Below are 27,797 nucleotides of genomic sequence, written 5' to 3' on the forward strand. Positions count from 1 at the left end.
CGCCTTACTGTATCAGGAAGTGTGGACGTTGAACATAATTGGCCCCTTGTGCCCCCTTAAGGCCGCTGACTGGAATAATCCTGGATCCGCCACTGACTTTAAGTTAACATGCAAACACATAAAACGAGAGTGGGGTCATCCATACATAGGGCATTCATGGTAGGCATGTTAGCATGAGGATTGTAGCATTTAGCTCAAAGCACAGCCTCATAGAGCTGCTAGTGAGGCTGTAGACGTTAACATAAGTAGCAATTGTGAAATGTAAATATGATCAGATGAAAAATATTTATCATATATTAGATTCGGACAAATGAGGTTCGTGTCAACCTCAGATCACAACAATGATCAGATCTGAACCTTTCAGATGTGTGATAATAATAATCAGACAGAAATATCATATTAAAACCAAAAATAGTATATTTAATGTATTTACAATAAACATACAATCATTTAATCTTTTCCAAGAAATATACAGAACATAAAGCTTTTTTAAAAATAAAGTAATGTAATTTAAAGAAAAATAAAAATGAATAACCAAAGAAGCAGTAGAGCATATCTAAAAGTATTTTTTAATGCTCGAAAATATAAGTGATATTTTCTTATTTCATTGCCCTTCTCCATTTCAAAGGTCCCGTCACTGCAAAGAACCATAAAATTCATATATTGACTTCCAGCCACAACATAAGCAAACACATCGCTCTAAAACCGTCACTAACATGGTTAGTTTCACTTGAATCTAAGGCAACATGCTGCCTAAATGCTCCAACCACCTGATTATCTGTCTGCATATGAAGAGTTTCCTTCCAAAATAAGCTCTTTCCTCTACAAAAAGTGACTTTCCTTGACAAATGATAAGAGCAACTAAAAGGATCAGATCATGGATGTATTTACAGGATGACTGTCCATTGTTAAGAGACCTCAGATAAGAAAATGTTTGCCCACTCATTAGGTATTTTGGTAGCAAACTCTTCATATGTCAATACCACCGTCTCAAAAAAATCTGCTATAAAAGTCCGACTGCTGTTACCAAAAGGCAAGATCATCAAAAGAGAATCATGGGTGAAAAAAAGAGGATGTAAAAAAAACTAAAACTTTTATGCTCCAAAGTTGTTTTCTCATCACAAGGCAAATCATCTCAAGCACAATTAGGTGCCAAAAGAAACAGTCCTGTCGCCGCAGGTGAATATAAGGTCAAGCGAGCGCCGTCTCACTTTGCCAGCGCGTTGGACAGACCTACAATATGTTGGCTTCTTCTTGGAAAGTGTTGAATGTTACAGTGCACAGGTTGATATGGCACAACATGGGCCCCCGTCAGAGTAGAGCTTCATATCCAGGCACAGGTGCAGGACTGCTATCAGTAAAGTTTGGCTGATGCTCTACACTCGACCATATCTACTGCGCCATGTCAACATTGGCGCCACTTGTTTCAAGCTAAAAGTATTATTTAGTATTTTGACCAAAGCAACAAACAGTAGCTTTGCCACTGATGGAAAGACAAAATTAGACTATAACTTCACTAGTAGAAAAGTCCTACATATTAACAGTTATTACATCCTAAATAATACTGCTCTCTAGACCAAATGTACAATATTTTATAGGCAAAATGTTTTTCGGGACACTTTTGTATGATATGGTGAACGTAAGTGGAGGGATATCATAGAAAGGCTACATTTAGCTGGACGATCTGCTCTGAGCTCCAGCGTGTTGAGACAGCGTTCTCAGCGGGACGTTACGGAACACTTCTATGGTGTCACTTTGGCACTTGTATGGCACTATTTTGTACAGAGGAGTCAGCACTATGACACACTGGAAGTCACAGATATCAAAGACAGCGTCACCTGTTGGGGAGGGGGTTGCTAAGGAGGAGACGGCGAACCAGCAGGTGATGTTGGTCATAGCCCTCCTCCCTTTTAGAAAAATGGAAGCCTCCTTTTTATTTGTTTTGTTTAGTTATTTTTGTACATTCCAGCGTTGTGTCCGGCTGTCCTGAATGATCCTGCTCAGAGTCAATCATCCCATCAGGGACAATCAAACTGTTTCAGGCACAACCTGTCTCAGTGTCCAGAGGGTCCCCCACTTTGAAGATTCAAGTCACAATGCAGAGCTAAACATCTGTATTCTCACTGTCACATCACACCGGGCAGATGTTAGTCTGGTCCGGTTTGAACATAGGTCCATTCAGAGTCTGTTCTCCCTATATGATAAATACTGTATGTCTCTGTGTTTCTTATGAGGCTAAAGCTGCATCAATGTACCATAGAGTTTTTACTGTTGGTTTAGTGAGGTGCCAAACTAAAATACATCATATGAATAAATCATCTCCACCATTAGCAAAAAATAGGCTCTTTAAGCATGGGTGGCAACATAAAACTAAATAGTAGTTGACTTCAACTATAAACGATATTGGGAAAAACACTTCTCACCTTTCCTGCCAGGTGACGAGGATGTTGACCTCATGTCTTTACAGTAAATATGAAATTACAACCAGCAGCTGGTTCTGCATAATGTAGGACGAAGATGGAAAGATAGAGTGGGGGAAACCATTAACCTGGCTCCATCGATAAAATCCAGCCATGAGGGCGTCTATGAACATGTTGTATCACATTACATGTACAGAAAACAGGTGTAAAAGCTTTTTATGTTAGGGGGGATTATGTGCATGCCTACTTCTTGGGGTAGTGCTGCAGCGCTTGGCCAGAAAGTGAATATGTATTTCCCAAAATGATAAAAACACTTTCAAACCTCCAGTCTATATCCCCAAAAGGGATTAAAAATGTTTGGAAAATGAAATCTATTGCAGTGGTGAGTAGCTGGAAAAACATCCATATTTTTTGATGCAAAACATATTAGATACTTACAAAGTAAGCCTGAAGAAAATAACATACTCTACATAAACTGGTCAGAAATCAGAATCCCATAGAAAACAATGTGTATTTAAAATCAGTCTCTGCAGTGTGAGCGATTATGAATCAGCTGAGTATTTTTTTCATGTTGACATCACAATGCAGTATGCATTATAAAGCTTTCCCGTGGTCAAAAATAGAATTTTCAGGCCATTAGAGTTAAATCTGTATTTAACCATTTCCATGTCCACCAAACTGCAGTGTGTGCAACTTAGTGACATACTGAGTATTTTTTCTTTTTTATCATTACATGCATTACCAGCATGCTTCTAAAAGAACTAACTCAGGCTGCGTCATGCTATGCTGTGTCTGCTGACAGCTAGCCCACCACCATCATCATGTCTCGCTACGTTGACTTGGCGTTCCACTTAGACGTCTTCGCACTCTCTGTCAGCCTCCACCTGTGTCAGCCCTACTACGTACATGTGCGTACGTTAGAGAATGTTCCCTGCTTGTTATTTGTCGTGTTGCTATGTATTCCATGCATTTCTGCTGAGGGTAGTGGAATTACACAACCAAGTCAAACTGTGTTTCTCTCTCCATCTGCCAATGACATGAGTGACAGATGGATAATGTTATACATTAGAAACAGGTTCAGTTATGCTTATATACTTAAGACATTATTCTCATCAGATTTAGGTACGGTCAACATTTAAACAATTAGACCTGATCTTTTTTTAAATAATTACCTTTTGGAAATTGTACCAAATTTCTGTAAAGGACACAGGGAAAACAAAGATTTATATGAAGTAGAAAAAAAACAGTTGTGTGGTTCTGAAACATCAGAATCTTGTCCAGCCTTCATAGCAAAACTCCTCAATATGACACAGTAAAGGGATATGTATTACATACTGGCTCAAGGCTCCTCTTTCTTCAACAAATGTCCCAGAATGCCCTCGAGAAATAGAACAGGACAATTCCACTGGAAGCAAATAAGACATAAACCTACCCCACTTAGGTGTAAAGTAAATGACCACACTTGTAAAATAAATATTGTCATAGATTTAACTCCCGTGCTATTTTGTAAAATACTAAACAATGAAGTTAGAAGTGACATGAGATATTTCATTTATTTTGCACACATTATGATTTGGGGATTAAAGAGAAGTGCAATTATTTTAAGATGCTTTGGAAATTGATTGATTTGGTTTTGGTGTAGAGCAGTAGATATGTTGTCTTTTCTCTGTCCCTTATTTCCCAAATCTTTAATGATGTGGCCAGAAGAGAGAGTTATGACCTCTCCCTGTGTTAAAGTTAACTGTGTGACTAATGATTTGGTGGGGTTGTCGAGCAAATTACAAGAGTGAAACTCCCTGAATGATATGATCCCACTTGCACTACAGCTGTATGTTCTTGAAAAGTGCTAAAAAAATAAGCTAAAAATGCTTCATCTGACAGTGAACAATCACATTAACTCTTATTCTTTCTATCTGACTTGACGACCTGAGAAATATTTCCTTCTAAAGGAAAATAAACTGTCAAAGAAAAGCTGACGAACAAACAGACTTCTGCTTCTTACACAGCTCTGAGTCTGAAGTTCATCTAAACTGAAGATTGTACTAAATCTAAATCTGTAAAGAAAACAATTCTGTTGGTGTCCTGGTACAAGGATGCAAAACACTTCACTGCAACATCCCTGTTTAAAATTTGTTGAAGTGTCATTTCTCCTTTCTCTTCCAGTGTTTGCTGTCAATCCCTACTTGGGTGTTAAATAGGTGAAAAAAGCTAAACAAAAACTTAAACATGTATCATAAAACAAAAATAGAAATTGACTATAATTTGATAATTTGGGATATTTTTTCCATTGTGTTTTGATGTTTTGGGTGAGAAGAAGATAAGACCCATACTGAGGACATTCTTCTAAATCAATATAACACCAGAGAAACATTGCACATCAGGTCGGTTGCACACTAACACCTCCAGCCTGCGGTCCCTGTGCAGAGCGCTACTATAAAACCGACTCCATGTTGTTAGATGTCTCTTGGTCCTCCAGGTTGTATATGAACTTTGTCCTGTTGGCCGGGTTCTGCGTTATCTCCTTGCCCAAATTGTCCAGAGTCACGTTGGAAGCAAAGAGTTCGGTGGGGGTGAGGTACCCCTCGCTGTTCTTGATGTACTTCCTGTAGTTCTTCCTTAAACACTGCCATGTGGTGGCATACAGGATGAAGGCAGAGGACTTGAGGAAGATGGCGATGCTGACATACAGGTGCCTGTAGGCCACGTTGTCGTACAGCATGCAGGCTCCCTTCTCGCCGCACACCGAGCTCCAGAACAGACAGGTGGAGTCGATGCCCATGCCGAAGATCAGAGGGGGAGGAATGAAGCCTGGGGTTGTGGACAGACAGCAGGTCAAATGGGTCAAACAGAGAACCTGTTAGAGTTGAGGTTTCCTTTATATTCACACAGACAGAGCGATGAAGTCCATTTTAACCAAGATGAAAAATGCAATTTTACAATACAGAGTAAAACTACAGGAAGGGCAAATACAATGGTGTGAGTCATTACAGAAATGAAATGATTGTTTCTCTGTGGATATAAGTGTACAATAAGACATAAGGGGTGAATGTTGAGTTTCATACCTATAAGTCTCAGCAGCAGGAACAAAACCCCAAGGGCATAAGACTTCAGCTCTGGACTTACAGTTCTGAAACAGAGAAACATCTGGTATGAGCAAAGTGTTCCGCCAGTTTAACCAGATTATCTTGAGGTTGTTACTGTAATAATATTAATAATAATATTTGTGCACTAAGGAAATTAATTCGACACACTACTGGGAGACAGTCAACTACAAACTTATCTTGATGGTATATGATCAGAATTGTTAACGCTTTTGAATCCCTTCTTAAAACATTATTTCAAAGAAAGACTTGAATTTCAATTTATAATGATTACTATAATGATCATTATTATTATCTACTCATTCAGTAGATAGATAGAAGTCACTACTTAAGTTATCCAGACACATTTACTTAACTGTATACTCTATACCTTACAATGTCCTTTTTAAGATTAATATGATCCCTTTAAGACATAATACTATGTTAGTATTTGTCTTTACCAGCGTCACCTTGACAAATCTCCCCTACACTTGAGATGACAAAAGTGACTTTGACTACATCATTTTTCCCGGATCGCAGACATGAATGCCAACAGCTCCCTCCTGTGGAGATTGTGTCTAACCGCAGGTCTCATACCTGATGAGGATGATGACAGAGGGTGTCTGAGCCATAGCTCCGATCATGCTGCACACACAGATAACACACAGGAAGGTGAGGAAGGCCTGCTGACAGCCTGGGCTGGGACACTTCCCCGGTAGCGCCACGGCCTCCTCACTGTTGCTGGATATACACGCGCAGCTGGTCAGGTTCTGATACAAAGACAAGAGGAAGAGCCGAGTTACTCCACTGTCTGAATGAATGAATGAAGACTGCTGCACTGTATGGATGTGTCTGGTGGTTATTCATAATTCAGCTGGTTGCAGTGTTTTCATCTCCACTCACTGGTTTGGTGCAGCCAGCGAAGCAGGCTGAGAGGTAGGTGATTCCATTGGAACCACAGACAGGACTCACTGACGCTGTGTAGCAGTTGCAGTTATTGATGCACGGCGACTCAGGTCGCTGCCAGGATCGCAGCGTCCTGTGGAGGAGGCCAAAGGTTGTGTTAGGGAGGGTAAACATTTGTATATGTACGATGTTCACGTAAAATGAAAATTATCTTGTTGATCCTGCATGGACATCAGTTAATTTAAGATTAAACACAGCCCTCAATTGGCTGAATAATACACTAAAAGCACAATGTAAACAATTATGCAAAAACAACTATTTCTGACAGCTGGATATGTATTTGAGTAAAAGTTGAAAATGTCTGTCATCATATTACAGAGACAAAGTATAAGGAGAACACACCTGGTTTTACTGTGGACTTAATGTATAAAAATGTTTATCATCTTGATTCTAATTATTATTATGAGATAAGCTACATCGTGACAGAAATAGATTTTGTGAAAATGCATGGACTATTTTATTTTTATTTCATTTTGGGAAATGCACTTATGACTTCTGGACGGATCCAGGCTAGCTGTTTCACCCTGTTTTCATTCTACATGCTGAGATAAGGTAACTGTCTGCTGACTTTAGGTTCATACTCACAAGACATGAGAGTGGTATTGATCTTTTCATCTAATTCTTGGCAAGAAAGTGAGTAAGGGTATTTCCCAAAATGTCCAACTATATCTGTAGGTACTGTTATAATACAGCAGGTAATCATGTAGATGGAAATTGTGGACATACACAAGTAATGATAATAAACACTAAATTGTCATGCTTGTATTGAAAGTCATGTATAACTGAAATAGTTTGTTATGGAAAAACAACAGCCAGGCCCAGGTAGAGCTGGAAATCCTTGAAAAGACTCCTCGGCCACATTGGCCTATTATCACTCTTACTCGTTGCCATAGGCCACAGTGACCCCTGCGACTGGTCCGGTGTCACACCCCAGGAAGAGAAAGGAGACGTAGCAGGCAGTGGACACCAGGTTGACCATCATGGCCATGCGGACGGCGCCCAGTGCAGACAGGTTAAGCTTCTTCACCAGCAGCCCCCCGAGGAAGATACCCAGACAGGCACACGGGATGGCCGTCATACCTGCGGAGAGAAAGACAGGGATGTCAACTGTTCCTTCATAAAATCCTAAAACCTACTGGTATTTTCCTTAGTAGTGTTTGTAAGCAAGATGACACAAAGACAACTGAACGGATTTCAACAAAACTTGGTGGAAGGATGTGGTACCTGTATGGGGTCAGTGAAGAGCCCATGAAAATTTGATGTGGATTCGAATCAGGACAACGATCCAGATTTTTTACTTTATTAAATGTTGCGAAATGGGGCACTTTTTCCAAGGAATAATGTAAAAGTGGATAAAAAAAGTCAAGCACGTGGTGAAGCTGGACTGAAGTTAAAGAGACTGTTGGGCCTTGGCAGGGATATTCGCACTACTGAGTGCATTTTACTTCTCCTTTTTTATACCTGTATAGCCTTAACCTACCTCTTGTATAATGGTAAACAATTGGCCTGCCTACCTAGCAGCTGATTGGCTGAGGAGGTGGTAAGGTTGAACTGCTGCTCCAGGTATTTGCCAAGGAAGGCAGCAAAGCCGGCAACCACTGCAATTTCCATGCAGGCTGCCAGTGTGATGCAGCTGAACACCGGATTAGAGAGTAAGTGCCTGGTGACCCGAGGGATTACTGAATCAATAAAGAAGGAGAAAACAGAGAAAATGGGACAAGAGATAAGAAAATGTTGTTATTTATCATATTTTTTCTACACCATTCGCTCCCTCTGTTCCCCCCTCCTTACTTCTCAGATGCTCACAGACCGTGAGGCCACTGTTTATATCAAAGCCCTGCATGGTCCCATTGGGTTTGGAGCCCTGGTATTCCATGGTCAGGGGAGGAGGCAGCATGGCCTGCTCACTCTCCCCTCCACCGTCCATGTCCTGCTGGTCCAGTGACTGGGGGAAGCCGAACATGAAGAGGGCTGACAGGAATAGTAAGGCACCACAGAGGAGGAAGCCGCCCCACCACGCTCCGATCCAGCGAGGGTCATCTGGGGTGATGTCCAGCTTACCTGAACAAGGGGCAGGGGAGTTTATCACAATTATTGAATGGATGCTGATTAATGCAGTATGATGACATTTAACAGATCAATGGGAAGAAATCAGGATTGATCAGGAGTACATTGTGACTGTTATGTGCATTTTGAATGCTTTTATTTTAATACTATGTTGCAATATTCTTAATTTCCCTACAGTCATTAAAAAATTAAATTATTAGACAGTGGACATATCATTTAATGCAGTCAAATACTAAAGGACAACTTACTGGTGTCAATGAAGACAGCATCAACATAGACTTTGGTACAGACGGAACCTAAGATGAAGCCACAAGCCGGGCCAAAAACTAAAGTTGAAAATAAAATACCTGCAAAACAAAGAAGGACAGAAGAATATAGAATGTCAGTTGGTTAAAATGAAAAGAGCAACAACAAAACAAATTCCATCTTATTATTAATTTTTATAAAATCTGCATTTACTTAACTTTTAAGTTTAGTTTAGCAATAAGTGCACTTCACTGGATCATCCAGCAGAGGGGAGCATTGTATATAGACTGGAAAGAGTTTATTACTTGACCCTTTAATTAAATATGCTGTAACAAGAGGCCTCCTACCCCCGGAACAATTCCTGTTGATAAAATCCACAGTATGATTGAGAATCAAATGGGTTCTATTCAAGGTAAGATAGATATTGAATTCCAAGCCAAGGATGTTACATTTCACAAGCTGTCTCACACTGAAAGATTTAGTCACTGTCACCCTAATATGCAGCACATAGGTTGCACAGGTTAATTGATCTAAGACTATGTTATCCAGCAGGATCATACATAATCTATCAGGAAATGGGTTCTCATTGTAAGAGCAGTTGGGAAACAGCAGAAGTTCAATTCTCTCCTATGAAAATATACTCTGCTTTGGCCCAGAGGCTGAGAGGTTTGAAGTAAGCAGCAGATTGAGCAGGGCTGTGTGTAAGAGGCAGTGGAACTCAGCTGTACAGGCTGGTGTTCAGTGGAACAATGGCAGTGGTTAATAACAAGAGCATAGCACAGAAAGGGCTGGCCCCTCCTCACAGAGATGACCTTTCAGTTTCTCTGAATAGGATGTAGTGATTGGTGCTGTGGTTATCACAAGTGAAAAATTTCAGGGCACAATTGCCCTTTCAGTTCTCAGCGTGTTATCTTTCATTTCCACAGAAGCAGAAAGAAAATGTGGATTTTTCGCTATTTGAAAATCTAGTAAAGCAATGTCACACAGTTTTAGTCATACACATTTTGGGGGTCATTTTATTCCCTTTTAGGAGACACATATTGGAAAAAGACAAAGTCAAATGAGACAACACATCAGCGTCTTCAGTCGCCCAATCTAGGATTCTTCAAACATGTTTTAAGTTTAATTTTACAATTAGTAACACTAATCACTATGCTCACAGGCTCCAACCCTAGCCCTTGATGCATATGTCCACCTTTATTTATATGCCTAAAGAAGGACTGGCAGATAAAAGATAAAATCAGATACTCATTGCTTGGTTTTCATAATAATGTTTTTTAACAAGACAAAGCTTTGCTCCCAGCTATAAAAGTCTGTACATATACTGTTTACCCATCACTGATATCTCTGACTCAGAATTATACACTGAATGCTGATATAAACATATTTTCCCCAGCTAAAGTCTAGTATGCTAGCATATGTTTACCATTTTCACAAGCGCAGTTTAGAAATTTAGAAACTAATGGTAGCTATTTAGCACTAAACTCAAAACACTTATAAGTATCATTAGATGTGGACGTTTGTGGTCTACAATATGCCCATTATGGTCATATCAGCATAGTCTCTGATACCAGCGGAGCAGCAGTAAGGTAACACATGAGCTCAGAGGTTACAGCAGTGCAGATGCTCAAACACTAACCAATGAACAGCCTCGTGTAACCTCCTCTGCCTGCCACTAGGAGTCAAATCACAGACAAACAAAGGACGAGACAACTAATCCATAATGTATGTGATGCAGGCAGGCCGGCACACACACACACACACACACACACACACACACACACACACTCACACAGCGGTAAACCAGCAGAAAATGTTGGCTGCCAGCCAGTCTGATCCTCAGTGCCCTGAAGTTGCATGTTCCCTCACTTCACTGTGGGTTCTACCAGCTCTGCTGAGTCCTCCATAGAGTGGAATAAGGTAAGAGCCTGGAGTGGTCCTCAAAGGGATGCTGCCGATGTAAATGGTAGTAATAAGCATGATGGGGGGAAATCACGATTAAGCTTTTTTATGCTGTAACATTATCCTTTAGCACAGGATAGCCCGCGAGCTACCGGTAGCTCGCGGGCAGGTTTTTCAGTAGCTCGCCTGATAGGTTGACCGAAAAAAATAAAAAAATAAAAAATAATAAAAAAAATTAAAAAAAATTATATTCCGACGACAGTAAATGCACCTCATCTCACTTACATTCACATATATGTCACATTGGTGTCCGGTGTAAATGTAGCCAAAGTGAAGTTGTGACGTTGAGTGACGTTGTGCGCTTGCTAAGCTAAAGTGAGGAGTTTGGTGGTATTAGCAGAACTTTACACAAACAACAAAGATGGAAAACCAAGGTGGCCAAGTCAAGAAAAAGCAGAAAACATACAATTTCCATTTGGAGTGGGAATGCGAGTTCTTCTTTACTAGCGTGAAGGACAAGTGTGTGTGCCTCATATGCGGGAGCAGTGTTTCGGTCGGCAAAGAGGTAACGTGGAGCGCCACAACACTCAAGTCCACCATAACTTTGCACGGGATTTTCCAGCAGGCAGCACTCTACCGACAAGCAAACCTTAAAAAACGCAAAAGCAAACCTTAAAAAACAGCAATGTTTATTCATCGGACCGACGAAGAAAAAAGTCATGAGATTTGATCATATGATGACACCTGTCATTAAGATCATCAACTCCATTCGCGCAAAGGCCAAGCAGCACAGAAGCTTCAAACTGCTCCTCCAGGAACTGTCTGCTGAACAAAGTGATCTCCTTCTCCACACTGAGGTGAGGTGGCTGAGCCGAGGACAAATACTGCATCGCTTCTGCTCATTGCTGAACAAAATCAAGGCTTTCATGGAGTCAAGAGAGGAGGACACTACACTTTTGTCTGATGCTGAGTGGCTGCTTGATCTTGCGTTCCTGACAGACATGACAGAGAAACTCAATCAGCTCAACACCCAGTTACAAGGTAAAGACAGAACAATTTCTGACATGATCAGTGCTGTTAAGGCTTTTAAAGCAAAACTGTCATTCTACCTCCAGCAACTGAAAAACAAAAGACTGCAACACTTCCCAACAGTAGTTAAGATGTTAGATAGCCATGCAGGGGCTGACTTTGTTTTGGATGTCAATAAATATTGTGACCTCATGTCAAAGCTAGGCCAGGAGTTTGAGGATAGGTTCAATGATTTTGATAAGCTGGAGCCATGTGTGGCATTCTTTGCCAACCCATTCATGGAGGTAGACATCACAGAGATTTCAGAAAAGATGGCTGAACTGTTCACTGTCAATCCTGTGGAGATGGAGATGGAGGTTATAAATCTCCAGAATCATGTTCAGCTTAAGTCTCAGCAACACTCACAACATTTCTGGAGCCTTGTAGATCCAGAAAACTACAAGAACATTCACCAAGCAGCACTTCAAATTTCTGCTTTATTTGGTTCTTGCTGAAATAAAGTGACACCCAGCGGGTCAAAATGCTTGTGTTATTGTGTGTTAGCGCAGCGGTACCCCGGTCTTGTTTCCAAACTGTGTTGCTAATTCAACAGCTGCAACAGCTTGAAGCTACACGGAGGCAGCTGTCTTCCCCCCAGCTTCCACACACAGTCAGCACGGACACCCGATACTAACTACTACCAAGTGTTTGCTTCTAACCTGACGGTGTTTGAGAAACTGTGTCATGACAGCCGTGGGATTAAAGTCAGCGGGTTTTTGCGTTGTTCCCACCGCAGTTAGCATGGTGGCTAGCCTGCCAGCCCCGTTATGAAAATTCGTTCATAACCGTATATGACCGTACACACATGCCGTACGTGCTCTAACCAGCCACCATCAGCCGGACAATGCCGCTGGCTTAACATACTTGTCACATTAATCATAGAGTCGTAGTTGTGATTTAGGTTTATTGTGATTTAGGGAATGAAACAAGAAGTTTGAGGTCCGGAAATGATGTCGTCCCGAAATGCTGGCGTTAGCGAACCAATCACAGCCAAGGGCTATCCGTGGGCTCTCCACCATGCCGACGTGTAGTTAGAAAAAATCAGAGCTTTACGAAAAGCTCTTCGAGGAGCCCCGGAGAGGCCCGGAGAGGGCGTTCCATGGCAAAGAAGACGGTCCTATCTGTCCATATCGGTCAAAACGGAGAAGCATACATTGGCCTTAACTAGGGAACTGACAACATACGTCATACACACAGAAGCCGTAACACCTCTAATAAACGGGCAATACTGCTACCGTAAAACAATGACAAGAGCGTTCTCTTTAATGATACTTTAACAGGGCTGTTTTAGACAGGGTAAAAAGGTGCTATTTTAAATTATCCTTGTTGTATTTTGACCAAAATATGCTACAGTCATTTCATTATGATCCCAAGGAACCATATCAACTGTGGTAAAATGGGCATAATATGTCTCTGTTAAATAAAGTTTAGTTAATCAAAGATTGTTTCATAAATCTGATTCAATTTGTGCTCATTAAAAGATAAGAAGGGCTGAACATTTTTTAAATGGTGCCTTTAAATAATGATTTAAAAAAATGTCTGGCACAAAAGGGTGAATGAATATCAACAAAAAGAAAATAAACAAATATCGCTATCGGCCAGATTGTTTTTTTAAATATCGGTATCGGCCAAGAATTTCCATATCGGTGCATCCCTACTTAATACTATTCTTGTGTTTGACGGCCTATTTTTTACCTCAACATTTTTTGCTCAAAGTGGCTGTAATTAAATTATTTCAAATAGCATTTAAACGGAGAGACTGATTCTATGTTTTCTCTAAGGTGCCCATAACAGCCACACTTAAGCTATGTAAAAACATAGATTTCTATGTGCTTGAGTCAGGTCCTGTAATGAAGGCTCTTATTGGTTGGTCTGGACTTTTAAATGAACATTTCCCTTCCAACAAAAATTTATTTGCAGCCTAAATGATTTAAGATTAAGATATGTTCATTTATACCAAACACATGCACAGACATGCACAACACGCTCATGCAATGGTAGATAAATTTAACCTCTGCATTTAACCCATCTGTGTGCAGGACACACAGAGCAGTGAGCGACCATGTACGGCCCTCGGGGCACTAGACAGGGTAGGGAGACTCTTGGATTTTTGGACAGATCAATCCAGGTTCGTCTATTGTTGTCTCTCCGTGGAGTCAAACCGGAGACGAACCAGAGACGTTCTCTGCCCATAGTCCAAGTTTCTGCCACAAGACCACCGCCTTTCCACAAGTCAACCACTGTTACATTTTAGAAGGAGAAGTTAGTATTCGTATTCTTAGAGGCCAATGAGAGTGCGAGTAAAAGGCAGGTGGGGAAGACTTTGGAAAGAAGACATTTAGCAGCTGGACAAAAATCATAGTGAGTGCAGCAGAGGCAAGGTCAAACCGTGTGAGACAGGGCTCCTCTACCTGGTCACACTGCCAGCACATGAATACTTTCTCACTCAGACTCACATTATGGCAATATTCAATCACTGGTACTTTGTATCTTGGCAAAGGTGCTCCTAAAAGGTGCACACATAAAACAACCTGAGCCGGACCTAACGGACAGTGCGTGCTGAGTCAGCGTCCATTCCTTCCTGTGCTGTCCTACGGTGGAAGAATAATAGCTGCACTAGAGTGAAAACGCTTTTTGCTGCAGAGGACTCTCAACTTCAAGCCTCACAGAGCTTCATTATGCGCATTACAGCGATGAGTAGAGGGTAAGATATGAGGTGGGGGGGCAGGGCTGGCCCCCTCGAGCTCCACAGGCTCAACTGATATTACAGTCACTTGACACAGCTCTATACAGTACTTAATTACTGTGTTGATCCTGCCATTTGGCACACTGCTGCAGGTGTTAAACATTTCTGCTGTAGCTCAGTCTATGATCATGTGCACATTCAGTACAATGAGAAGGTCCAAGGGGGGGTTTGCTAGCTTTTCAAAAGTATTACCAATGTTGCAAAAGGTATAATGATTAGCTTGACTTAACACGCACTTGCACCAGGGCATTTACAGGCTCTGTTAAGCTGCACAGTGCTTGGAGCAAATGTGTGTGAAAGTGTATGAATGCACTTTATTTGTACTTCAGAAAATTACTTTCCAAGAAGAAAATCTGCTTTTGTCATTCAACAGAGAAATGTGAACTCGTGGACACCCAATTAAACCGCAGGCATCTGAATCGCCCTCTGAGTCAATGCACTGTTGTATTGCAGTGGTGCTCACAAAACACATTCTGTAGCAAAACAAGATTTACATCTTCCATTAACAAGATACAAACATTTTCACAGCACCACATACTAAACCCCATTAATATGTAAAGCAAAAGCCATACTGTAAAAATGCACAGAGCATGAATACTCTAATTGAAAATGTGTTTCTGTTCGATGCTCTGGGAGTGATACAATAGATAGGAGGGTTAGTTGCCTTTGCCTTGGGTATCAGTCAAGCGGTAGACAGCAATCAATAATCTAATTACAGCCCACCCTGTACATTATAGTCAACACAGCTCAAGAGCAGGTTGGTCTTCTCTGGGAAGCCATTTCCTCCTTCTATCAGGTAATTGGCAGAGCTGATCTAGCCGCAGGTTAAATATTAAAAGGACGCTTGAAACTTCCATGTGGATAGATACAAATACACATTTGCATTGGTATTTACTACGGCTGCTTAACTTTCTATTAAAAAAGGAACTAAAGATGGCAAGATACAGTAGGTACGCTGCATTGTTGTGTTGGCCCGTCAGTCAGTTCAACACTTTGTGTAGACTGAAGAATCACAACTATTAGATGGATAGCAGTTAAACTGTATACAGTTAGTCCTGGTCCCCTGAGCGTGAATCCTACTCTCTTCAGTGATCCTCTAGCCTAAGAGGCACCAACAGGTCAAATCTTTCCCTGTGATATCTCATTTACAAGATTGGATTGTCGCAAAACCGTTGTTCAAATTAAATTACTCTAAAATGATTAAACCTATATCAACTTTTTGGTGGTACCTCAACTTCCATCTAAGCACTGCATCCAGTCAAAATTGTAATATTAATGTGGTTTATGGTATATAGCTCAAATTCTAAAGGCATTCCCATCAGCCTCAGCTGTACTTCATGTTGGTTGCAAATCAGTCAATGCTAGCATCCTGACAAATCAAACTAAAACTGTGAATACTTGCCTATCTCCAGTTTAACATTGTCAATAACACATTACATTTACACGTTACATGTTAGCAAGCTGACACTGCCACATACCCGATGAGACGTCAACGTTTACTGAAGGGACTGTTACAGAATTGATGAAATTGGTGGTTCCCAGAGGATGAAATATATCACCACCATGAGGTTGGCCTTTCGTTTTGGTCCATACATTTTTCGCCAAATAACTAAATAACTAATCCAATTATAGCCTCAGCTGTACTTTGTTTGCTATAATTAACAAATGTTAGCATGCTAACACACTGAATCATAATTATGAAACCTTAAACGTAGCTTAAGGTGTAGTTTGCATTTGCTGCTAACCAGCTAATATTAGCATGCTAAAAAGCTAAACTACAATTGTGGAAAACTTCTCTCCGACAATAATTTGATGAACAATAACCAGTAAGAATAACCTCTTTACCTTTTTTGCAGCCTGCTGTCTGTCTCACAGTGACTTCATGCACACATACTGTATAAGAACAAAGGTAGTGACACAGAGCAGATACAGGACAGGTGCATGCTGGGGGACTCTATTACTCCCAGGGTCCTCAGTCTCTCATTCAGGCAGTTTTTGTTTCAGCCACAACACAACAACCTCTCGTCTATCATCTGGTTTGTTAGTGAGCCCATGGAGAGCAGCTGTTTTAATATTTCATCATCTGGTTAGATGTTTGCTAAACGACTCCTAACTGCTCCTCTGTCGTGTTGCATTATTCAGGGGGTTTCTTACAATGCAAATATGTCTTCACACATCAAGCTTGTCACACCCCTCCCCTGAGACTAGGAAAAAGAAGCTGAAATACAAATTGTCACATAAAACATACTGTAAATACTGTATACGGATTGGGCTATATGCATTTAGCTATAGCTATAACAGAAGACCCAGCAATCACATTGGAGGTAACCATGGCAATCAACAGGCCTTGGTTGGCAATGCTGTCAGTACAGAGAGGGGGTGGTGGAGAGAAACGGAAAAAAAAAACTATCTGTAAGTGTCAAAGGAAGAAGCTTGGGGGATGTTAGACAGTTTCTTACAGAAAAGCTAAATCCACTTAGTACTGAGCTGGTACATATTTTATAGCAGTGGACATGTTACCAGAGTCCGAGTCAAGATTTCAGTACAAAATATCAGTTTAGGGGGTTAAAAAGCAATAAAAAGTGGTACCTCTCTAAGGACTGTCTTTGGTTGACCGACCACACTGTTGGATCCAGTCATCACTGACCAACAGTTTTTCCACTTACAGTCCAGCTGAACAACACAGTTAATTTGCTTTAGTGTAAAAAGCCATGCCATAATCTACTTTTAATAATTTGTTCAGTTAGAACTTTGAGCAGATATTCGTGGTCCAAAGAGAATAATCTCTACCAAATTTTGGTCAACTTTTCATGTAGGGCCAACATTAGCTTGACATTTGTGGTTTTAGGATAAATGTTTCCACAACCATGTCATGAAATTGTATTGAGACATTCAGAAAAAAAAATCATTCAATATTCATTTCCATTTTAGAGATGTTCAATGTGTGGCTTTACTCATGGGTTATTACATTAAAGAATAAAAAAAGATGAGTATTGGTATTATTATAATTATTCACAACCACACAAATTCCAAATAGTAAATGAAATATGAAGTAGTAACCCAGCATTATTCATTATGCATCCCCAGCAATCATGGTTAGTTTTGCCATCACATTACAGCCACTAACACCAGCACTATAACATTTGGACTGTGATAAAACGATAAAGATAATAATCGTGAAATCAAATTTCCTCTATAGAAATATAAGACATGGTCTCTAATGTTGATTGAACATATACCATCCATGTTTTGACAGACAACTCAAACGGCCAATGACAATGAGAATAGCGCTTGGCTGAACAAATCATGTGACTGGAATAGAGTTACAGCCAGGTCAGTTTAGATTGACGCACACAGGACAGTGTACGAGCAGGTAGCACAAATGGTGATGTTTGGGCTCCTGCAGAGAGGTGGACGACTCTGCATCTATACACCGACAGAACGTAATTGATTCATGTTTTCCGCTACGTTCATAATTTAAGCGGTTTTCATCCTCTGAATAATAATAATAAAATAATTTGACTTCCTTGTTGCTGAAGAAGCAACACTCTGTTTATCCAGGAACATAAATATGAGTTCAGCAGATGATTAAAAAACATCAGAGGAGCAGAGTCACTTGTTGACGGAGTACTGCCCCTCAGTGCAGTGATTTGTTTTATATATTTTTTTTCCATATCGCCCAGTGAATATAAAAACTTGCAAATATGTGAAAAAGATCCCAAAGAAATCCCATTTGAGTCAAAGATTTGTCAAAGCAACCTGGAAACCTGACAACTTTAAGTATGTGTTGTCCTGGTTGTTCTACTGACTGATATTAGCGTGACCTACATGGTTTCATAGTAAATCTCACTCGAAACTCAGTACATTCTTTAAATGTTCTAAAATTATACAAATATCAGGTGTCTAACAGTCTAGCATCAGGCATCTGGTATGAATTGGACTCTATCCAAGCAGGAGGTAGGGTGGGTTGTGTGGTGCTAGCCTAATTTGCTCCCCATCCTCTGTCCGTCCCTCTCCTCCTCTCTCTCCCTCTCCTATCTCCTCCTCTCTCTGTGCTGCTGGCAGAGAGTGTACAGATCAAAACATGAACAGAACAAACCGCAGGCCTTCTCACCCTGCAAGAGGTCTTTACTGAAACACAAGCAGGAACAATACAACTGGCCAGGAACGAGCAGAGATGACTGAGAGGAGGTGCAACCAGCCTCACTGTGGCCAGAAACTAGCTCTTTAAACCACAGAGGAGCTTAATGATGCATTAGCGCGGTTGAATAAAAAAAAGTAAATCATGTACAACTGCTTAATGTCAAGGGTACACAGTGGTTGGTTGTTGTCAATTATGGCTGCATGGCTGCATGTGAATTATTACAGTGTACAAGGACCAATGGACTCGAACGGTCAGGGACTGTCGTGACTCGGGGTAGTTAACCGACTTTGGCTGTCCTGTAGCCAACATCCAAATATGGGATTTCAGGGCTGATAACAATAACCATTGATTTCCTCCCCTAAGGAGTAAGTGTTTTCATTGGCATTTGTTAGTTTGTTTATTTGTACGTTAGCAAGAGTAGCAAATGGGATGACCACAAAACTTGGTGAAATAATGCATTATTGGTAAGGGAAGAACATATTAAATAGGGTTAGATTGGAGAGAAAATGTAGTACGGCTAAAGAGTCAACATATTAATATGATAATAATATGCAAAATATACAGCATGCAACATTTGTTATTGCACAATGCTCTAACTTTATTACAGTTTCTTTGACAGTTTGACCTGTTGTATCAACCTGCCGGCCAATGCGTTTTATTTATTTTTCTACTGATATGGACCTATGAGCCTAATAAGGCTAAATAAATAGTAATAATAATGATATATACATCTGATGTACATTTTTGCTACACATTTTCTCAGTCATCAGAAGATAAAAAAGAAGAAAAGACTAAATCAATTATTTTTATAAATGTACATTAACACACACATTTCAGATATGTAATCAGATAATTCATGTGCTGCGCCGACATCTTTTCTTTGTTTTAGTCATAATAGGAGACTCTTTTTTCTTCTCTCTAGTCCTCTGTTTCAGCCTCTCCATCTGCCCGGATGGAGCTCTGTTACGCGCAGGTCGCTGAGCAGTCAGAGGAACAGTACAGAAAATCCTCCCTGCTTCTCTCTTTACTGTTGCCTTGGCAACTTTGGCAGACAGACTTTAATGTGGGTTATGTCAGCCTCTTAGGTTTCTGTACAGTGTAACCACTGTACTCTGCTACTGGCCTCTGAACTTTAATAGAAGTTGGGGACTAAAGTGCTTTGCTCAAGGGCCCAGACAAACGAGTGGCCACATACCCACAACAGCCCTCTCAACAATGAATACAGGAAATGGGTTCTGAAATTGTTGGTCCGTTACGGGTGGCTCTGGCTGAGGGGTAGAGTGATTGTCCTCCAACCTGAAGGTCGGAGGTTCGATCCCCAGTCTGAACAATCTGCTTGCCGAAGTGTCCTTGGGCAAGATGCTGAACCCTGAATGGCCCCCATAGAAAACAAAGTGCTGGGATAGATGCACTGTATGAATGTGTGGGTGATTGGGCGAATGTGAAACTGTTGTGTGAAGCGCTTTGAGCGGTCATCAAGGCTAGAAAAGCGCTATGTAAATACAAAACCATTTACCTTCTGCTCACAACCTGTAAGTGTAGCCTGCTCTTTCTAGTTTTTCCACGATTGACAACCCTAGATTTCATTTTGTCGTTGCACCAAACACAATTTTTTACAAATGAGCTGTTTCAAAACCTCAGCAGCTAGAAACAATATCAAAGAATGTAGCGTTAAAATGTCTCATCTGTTGCTGCATATAGTACCCATGGCATAGACTAGCCTCTAAATACCATGCAACATTGTGGTGCATTAAAAGTAGAGCAAATAAAATATTGATAGGCTCGTGCATCCCATAAACAATAAACAGTGATAGTAGCGCGTTCTTTATATGTACAATAAAAAAAATTAAGATATTCTTATCTACTATGCCACCAAACCTGTATGTAACTTTCACTAAACTGGACACTGCAACAAGGACACACACACACACATGCGCACACAAGCATTGATGCTGCATGACACACAATGGGTTTTTCCTTCTTTGGGCTAGAGTAGAGGGCAAGATAGGCTGAGGCTTGATACTGTTCAGAACAGGCTATAGCTCAGTATGAATAAGACGAGCTGAGCAGTTGCCGTGAGCTGGGGTATTAAATGAGGCTGAAGAAGTTCAAGCAAGTGAGTCATCAACTGAGACACGTCCACTTTCAGTAAATCAAGGGGACAAATGTATCACGTCAGCAAACATGTTGACTGAAGAGTGATCTCTGGGAAGTCCGCTCTGGAAACACCAAAGCACTCAGCACTAAGCTCTGGGGGAGCACTTAGGGTTAACATGATAATTTGCATTTATCCTCAAAGAATTATTTTTAGATTTTTCCTTTTCCTCCCTCCTTTCCCATCATTTGGAGAAGTTATGCAACCAATCAGGCTACCATAACTCCCAACCCTTGTTCTCTCTGTTACCTGCTCCACAAGATGAGGATACGTCGACCAATGTCCAACCAATTATAGAGTTGTATTGTAGAGACTATATCCCTACATTTTTTTAATATAATATTTGAATCTTGTAATTCTGAAATTATTCTCTGTTCATTACTGACATTGGATCATTTAGTGCACGAGTGAAGGATTAATTTCACAATCATGTTTCAGTTATGCCAACATAATCATCAATTTCTTTGAAAGATACTGTGATTGTTCAGGTTTTACTGAGCCAGTAGGCATTGCTTCTTATTACATCCAATGTCAACCAAAGAAGAAGACGGAAACCTGCTGCCAGTTGATTTTGGGGTCAGATTACGAGAATCTTTTCTGTTTGTTTTTTACTAGGACCCTTCAATTAGGGAAGCTTGATTATGGAAAAAATCCTAATCACGATTATTTTGGACAATATTTAAATCATTATTATTCAAACGATTATTTTTGAGTTTGAAAACATGATGCATTTATTCAGTATTTCTCTCAAAAAACACACTTTGTAACTTAAAATCGCACCAGGAAACACTCTGAAAAATGACTTTAACGATATAAATGACATATATTTATATCTAAAAAATGATCAAATATACTTTTAATTTCCCTTCTGTTGTCCCGGAGTTTCAATTTCCCAAATGTACCTCTCATTATTAAATGTCCCCATCAATTTCCCAAATGTACCTCTCATTATTAAATGTCCCCATCTGTCCCCCCACTACAAAGCAAACAAGCAGACAGACAGAGAGAAAAGGTGGTTTGGGGGGGGGGGGGTATGAAGGCCATCATCATTTACCCCCGAACTCCTACATTGTACGGGTTACATACAACAACAAGCGGAGAATCGCGGGCTGACCAGCGTGAAGAAATGTGGGTCCGGTGTGAACAGCCAGGCTGCGTTCAGCAGCCTCTTGATAACATGCCAAATTTGAATACAGTAGATAAACAGTTTCCTGCAAAAGAAATGAGCATCAGGAGTCACATGTCCCATCAAAGACCCCAGAAGAGAAGAACAACAGTGTGGAGTAAACCTCTGCCACTGTGACTGCCAGGCTCATGATTTCATTCACTTCTGCACAGATGTAACCACTGTTCTAGGTGGAAATTACAAGTCACTTTGCAGATTTCAATTGTCTCATTCAGATTGGCTCATGGATTTTCAGAGATTCACTTATGATAAAAGTTCAAGCATTACCACTGCTGATCGAACTCAACATAGTTTAATCTATACAGAATGATAAATTAACACTAGCTGTGTGCTGTTCGACCCCGGTTCAGTGTCGGAATCTGAACTGGTTTCAGTCTGTGGCTCATCTTTTTAATAGTACAGCGGAATGATTCATTATTCAGTATATTGTTATCCAAGTTATTAGCTCAGCAACCACCCACCTACAACAGATTCATCAAATCGCGATTGTTTCTGTGGCTTTGGTGATCTTTGAGTCCGCTTTCTACTATACATGTATTACGGCAGAACTAACGACAGAGCTTTTAGCCAACAGTGAGAGCAGCTCCAATGTAAAAAGCTGTGGATTCACTCAGAGATAATATAAATGTTTGAGTTTAGTTCCTCAGTTCAGCTTGAGGTTATGGTAAGAAAAAAGAAGGTTGCTCATGTTGTAGCTCAATGGGACTCACCTATATACAGTGAGGAGTCTTTCCTGTGGACATGGTCGTCGATGTAGGACACTCCCAGAGGCTGGACAGGTGTGGCTCCGATGCCCAGCAGAACCTGGGCTCCGATCAGCAGAAGGTACATCATGTTGGTGTTGGCTCGGTTGCCACATTTAAACCCAGAGTCTCGGTTTTCTGACCTGGAGTTGTTGGAGCAGATGTCCCTGCCATCCTCGGCGTGCCAGGAGTCGCCGGCCTCATACTCATACTGATGGGTCAGGAACTCCGGCAGGGCGGACAGCAACGCCCCAAGAGCCATGACTATACCGCCGCAGCCAATGAGGCGGGGCCTGTGGGCCTTGGCGCCAAAGTAGCTGACAAACAGGATGAGGGCCAGGTTACCGATCTCAAAGCTGCTGGCGATGACGCCCACATCGGCACTCTGCAGGTTGAAGCGTCTCTCCAGAGTGGTTAGAACACTCACCTGGTGCAGAGAGGGAGAGAGCAAAAGATATGAAGTGTTTTTACAACCATTTAGGACTGTCCATTAAACCACAGGCGCTAATTTTGTGGGGCTGGTTTATAGATGTAATTTTATATACAGTAGTTATTATTTTTTAGTAAAATATTGAGGCAGAACATTTAGCTTCAGGTGGTATTCAGGAGAAGGGCAGTAGTATAAACGCAGCCATCTGCCATTCCCCCAGAGCTCGTACCAGCCACCAGTGACCTGTTGATACCTCAGAGAAGCTGATCCGTTCTGCGGGCTGATCTGCTTCCAACATCTTCATCCCCACACTCCCCCGCCTTCTCCCAGAACAACCCTGCGGCTAAGCTGATGCCAGCCCGGAGAGAGGGGGATAAGTGCATGTGTGTGGCTTCAGGCAAGAAACCTGGTGCAGCTATTCTAATTATGCAGCGACACAAACACATTGTACCAGCTGTGTTCTGGCTGTGTGTTAGCGAAAACAAGTAAAAGCTACAAATTAACAATTTAGAGGTTGTAGAACAAAAATATTTGATAACAGGTTGTTGATCAACTAATCATAACTCAACTCAATCGTTCCGCTGTTACAGCCAATTTAAGTACTTCGTAAGAAAACACCATTTCTAATTTGTCAAGAACGGCCCACAAAGCAGCTTGTACTTCATTTTACCGTTCTGTAGTTTTTCAAGAAATAGATTGTCTCTGGGTAAACTAGTCCTACTTCTACAATATGCATCCATCAAGGGTTGTGCTGAAGGTAATCCCAGCTGACATTGTGGAAGAGGCGGTCCAACCTGATCACCAGTCCATCACAGAGCTGACATCTACAATATGTTTATTAAGAGGCAATGAATTCTATTAATGCTGAAGGTGAAATACCCTCAGCCTAGTTACTCTGTCCTTTGCCTGACCTTGGTAGGCCACCAGAGACATCTGGACAAAGCCAGAAAACTGGTGAGAAAAAAAATCAATGAACAATCTGTACTTAATTTTTCAAATGGTCAAATGGATGTCACAGTTCTTTTTAGTGGAACGCTGGGCTAGTTGTGTTACCGTTCTGGCACCACTATAAGACCATTAAACTAACTACTGTGAAAATGACTTTACTGAACATTCTGTTTGTGTCCAGTGTTCATGCAAAATTCTGGCACAGAGGTCACAACCTTTGGACGACAAGGCAAAGACTTAAGCCTGAAACATGCTTCTGCGACTGCGTCTGTGTCTTTTCACGCCGCTGTGGCGCAAGACTCGTTTTCATTCATGCTTCCCAAACCGTTGCGCATCTCACAAAGCAATTCCGTGCCAGAACACTAGGCGGAGTAATGCTTTTTGTCGAAGACGACCTGAGAGACGCCTTCTTTGTTGGTGTGGCAATCGTTGTTGACTGTTTATTTACCTTCTACCAGTCGTGTTCTCCATCACAAACACACGGTGAACCATGGCAGAGTGTGTATTCACGATTCCAACCGAACAACAATTGATTGAGATGGAGCTGCTGGACATTGAAGAGCAACTTCTTATAATTACATCGCCACTCCGGCTCCTCATAGCCTATTTCTGGCGGACCAATCGGCCAGTCAGTGACGGGTTATACAAGTGGTCATACTTTCGGATCTCTTCTGCCAAATGCTCTTCTATTTGGTCCATATTCGTTCTTCTAAATCTTCCGTGATTTCCGCGTATTGTGGGGCATGAAACCGGAAACTACACACCGAACGGGATGTAGAGCAGACCAATCACAGCCTTGCGGGCTGAGTGAGCTTGCGGAGCTTTGCCGTAAATTTTAGAAAAGGGGGTTGACACCCGTCAGCACGTAAGGAGGGATACATAAGCACGTAAGGGACCCGGAAGGGATCTTGTGCTTAAAGCCTGAAACATGCTTCTGCGACTGCGTCTGCGTCTTTTCACGCCGCTGTGGCGCAAGACTCGTTTTCATTCATGCTTCCCCAACCGTTGCGCGTCTTAAAAGCAATTCCGCGCCAGAACACTAGGCGGAGTAATGCTTTTTGTCGAGACGACCTTAGAGACGCCTTCTTTCTTCTTCGTCGATTGTTTATTTACATAGCCACTGCGGCTCCTCGTAGCCTTTTTCTGGCGGACAAATCCGCCAGTCAATGACAGGTTATACAAGCTATCATACTATCGGATATATTCTGCCAAGTGCTCTTCTATTTGGTCCATATTCGTTCTTCTAAATCTTCCGTGATTTCTGCCGGTATTATGGGGCATGAAACCGGAAATGCAGCTCCAGAAGGGATGTAGAGCAGACCAATCACAGCCTTGCGGGCTGAGTGAGCTTGCGGAGCTTTGCCGTAAATTTTAGAAAAGGGGGTCGACACCCGTCAGCACGTAAGGAGGGATACATAAGCACGTAAGGGACCCGGAAGGGCTCTTGCGCTTACGGGCCCGTGAAAACGCAGAAGCATGTTTCAGGCTTAAGGGCCCTTGAAAACGCAGAAGCATGTTTCAGGCTTTAACTACTCTTAAAAGTTGTATGTGGGATCATATCGGATACTGCAGGAGAACAGCCACTGACCTTCAGTTAAACAGCTTTCTCCTGTTCCACTCCTTTGGAGTTTAATTTCGTTTTGAGGTAATTTACTTGTTAAAAGATAATTGTGCATTGAAAAGAAGAGGAAAAAAATAAATGCCCACTGTGAACAAGAAAAGTGGCGTAGGGACAAAAAAACAGGAAACAAAAGATGATGACAAACAATATTTTATAAAGAGGGCACACAGTGTTTCTGTAGTGCTTTAGTCTGCAGAGGGATTTGCTAAAGATGCACATTTGTTTTGGGATGCTGCCTCAAAAGAGAAACTTCTACTGCCAAAGCCTTTTAACGCACTTTAAACTTGCGACGTGTACAAAACTAATTTAAACCAAAATGTGAAGTATTACTGTCTATGTGGCAATATTTAGGTCTTATTTTCCTGGACTGAGTCACCCTTTCACGTTTAAAAATGCTTTTCCAAAAAGCTTTAAAAAGCATTTTTAATTGTCTTTCACTGTAGCCTCTAAAAATCTAGAACTCATAAAGTAAAGGTGTCACCTTCCTGACATCAATATAAATAAGTTCAGTTCCCTCCTCTTGTCAAACTACATTTGTTAGAAGTATCAAAAAATCTAAAATGAAGAAATAATTGTAGAATGTAGGACAAAATGGAGAATATCCCTTGTATGTTTGAAGGTATCCCTGAATACAATGGTAAAGAGATCTGCAGGAAGTGTTTGGGCCAATTCTCTAGTAAATGTCACCACAGATGAATTACCGCCTGCTCTGGCTGAGGCTTATTTGGCCACACCATAAAGATCAATCATTACTATCACAGCCTTTGCAACAAATCTTACATCATCTGAAGCACAGTATTGTTATTATGGCACAGATTATCCAGTGTTAAATAATTAGTAAAAAATGAATCTTTTCTTAAATCACAAAATAAGGTGTTGTCTCTCTTCTATCTTTTGTTGATCACGTCATCTCCTATAGGCCTGTATCCTCCAGAGTCAAAGGCCTCCTGCGCTACTGAAGCATGGCTGTAGCATGAGCCGGCAGACTGGATGCGCCAGTGTCCTGACCGGTATTTCATAACCTGATCTCACCCCCTGTCCCTATATACGCATAGAGAATTCTCCAGCAACAACGTGGAGCCTACGGCCGCGGTGACGCGCTTTGTGTCGTGCGGATGGTGCATAGGCCTGATGGATCATACGCAGCAAGTCATCAATCAGTGAGAGCGCCGCGTCCGGCGCTCACTGGATGATGTGATTATTCTGATGTGATCGGAATAACATGATTATTAGCCGCATCAGCGCAAGCGCCGCATCGGTACCGGCCGTCTCCCCGTGAATGTTTGAAGGGCGCCGGAGAGACACTGGGAAACGACGCGTCTTCTCCGCACCAACACCGCGGCTGTGGCACAGAAACTCACCAGATAGGCTCCCACCGTGCCCTGAGCCAACATGAGCGCACACTCCGACACCAGGAAGATCTTGATGTTGGAGAAGCACGAGGTCTTCTTCTGGTTGTCATCCTGCTCCGGGTCGTCGGTGCTGCTGCGCTCGGTGCAGATCTGGTTTTTCACCTGCATCCTTCGGCTCAGGCTCCGCTCGGCTTGGACGGCATCAAAGTGAACGGGCTCGGTCCGGCGGGGCGCATCGGGCTCTGGTGACGAGCTGCACTGCAGAGGAAATGCGAAGCTGCTGTCAGGAGCCCGTCTAGGCTGGAACACAGGGCGAGAAATACTGCTGTCCACTCAGCATTACGCACAGTCCGTCAGCGAGCTCTCTTCAACGCCTGTCCGGCCACTGCCTATCGGCTAGATCATATTTAAATACGTACGCTACGCATGTATATGTGCGACGGCTTCTCACAGCCGATGTAAAGAACTACAGGAGGCTGTCTCTCTCACATCCGGATGTTGGATCTCCATCCAGGAACAGGTGCTGGTTTGGCTTCCTCAGCCGATCTGCAGCTCCGCATCCTACAGGCTGCGATGCTCCTCCCTCCCTCCATGAACCAAGCCAGGGCGAGAGAGCGGCACTTAAGCACACACACACATGCACGTCTCGCTATAGCTGTGAGGAAACTGTTTGACATAATGCCTTTCCTAGCCCTCCGTCCTAACCTTCACATAATTCCAACC

The 27,797-nt window shown here is 41.8% G+C and overlaps 1 protein-coding gene across 1 annotated transcript; it reads right to left on the reverse strand.

Annotated features, from left to right (window-relative positions):
- Positions 1–490: 490 nt before the first annotated feature.
- Positions 491–27,550, reverse strand: LOC133957862 (solute carrier organic anion transporter family member 3A1-like). Its single transcript, XM_062393007.1, has 10 exons — positions 27,084–27,550; positions 22,691–23,150; positions 8,782–8,880; positions 8,258–8,527; positions 7,981–8,145; positions 7,348–7,546; positions 6,404–6,539; positions 6,098–6,270; positions 5,483–5,547; positions 491–5,228 (listed from the first exon to the last, which is right to left on the reverse strand). The coding sequence occupies exons 1-10, from the start codon at positions 27,240–27,242 to the stop codon at positions 4,852–4,854; spliced, it is 2,103 nt and encodes a 700-aa protein (XP_062248991.1). The 5' UTR covers positions 27,243–27,550; the 3' UTR covers positions 491–4,851.
- Between the last annotated feature and the right edge of the window lie 247 nt (positions 27,551–27,797).

The sequence above is a fragment of the Platichthys flesus genome, chromosome 1 (genome assembly GCF_949316205.1).
Source record: "Platichthys flesus chromosome 1, fPlaFle2.1, whole genome shotgun sequence".
Classification (NCBI taxonomy): Eukaryota; Metazoa; Chordata; class Actinopteri; order Pleuronectiformes; family Pleuronectidae; genus Platichthys; species Platichthys flesus.

Excerpts from the sequence above, each read along its gene's own strand:
- LOC133957862 (XM_062393007.1), bottom strand. The coding sequence starts at position 27,242 with ATGCAGGTGAAAAACCAGATCTGCACCGAGCGCAGCAGCACCGACGAC. Across the intron at positions 8,528-8,781 it reads TGCTGTCTTCATTGACACCA|GTAAGCTGGACATCACCCCA; the intron begins GTAAGTTGTCCT and ends CCCCTTGTTCAG. Across the intron at positions 7,547-7,980 it reads CTCAGCCAATCAGCTGCTAG|GTATGACGGCCATCCCGTGT; the intron begins GTAGGCAGGCCA and ends TTCTCTCCGCAG.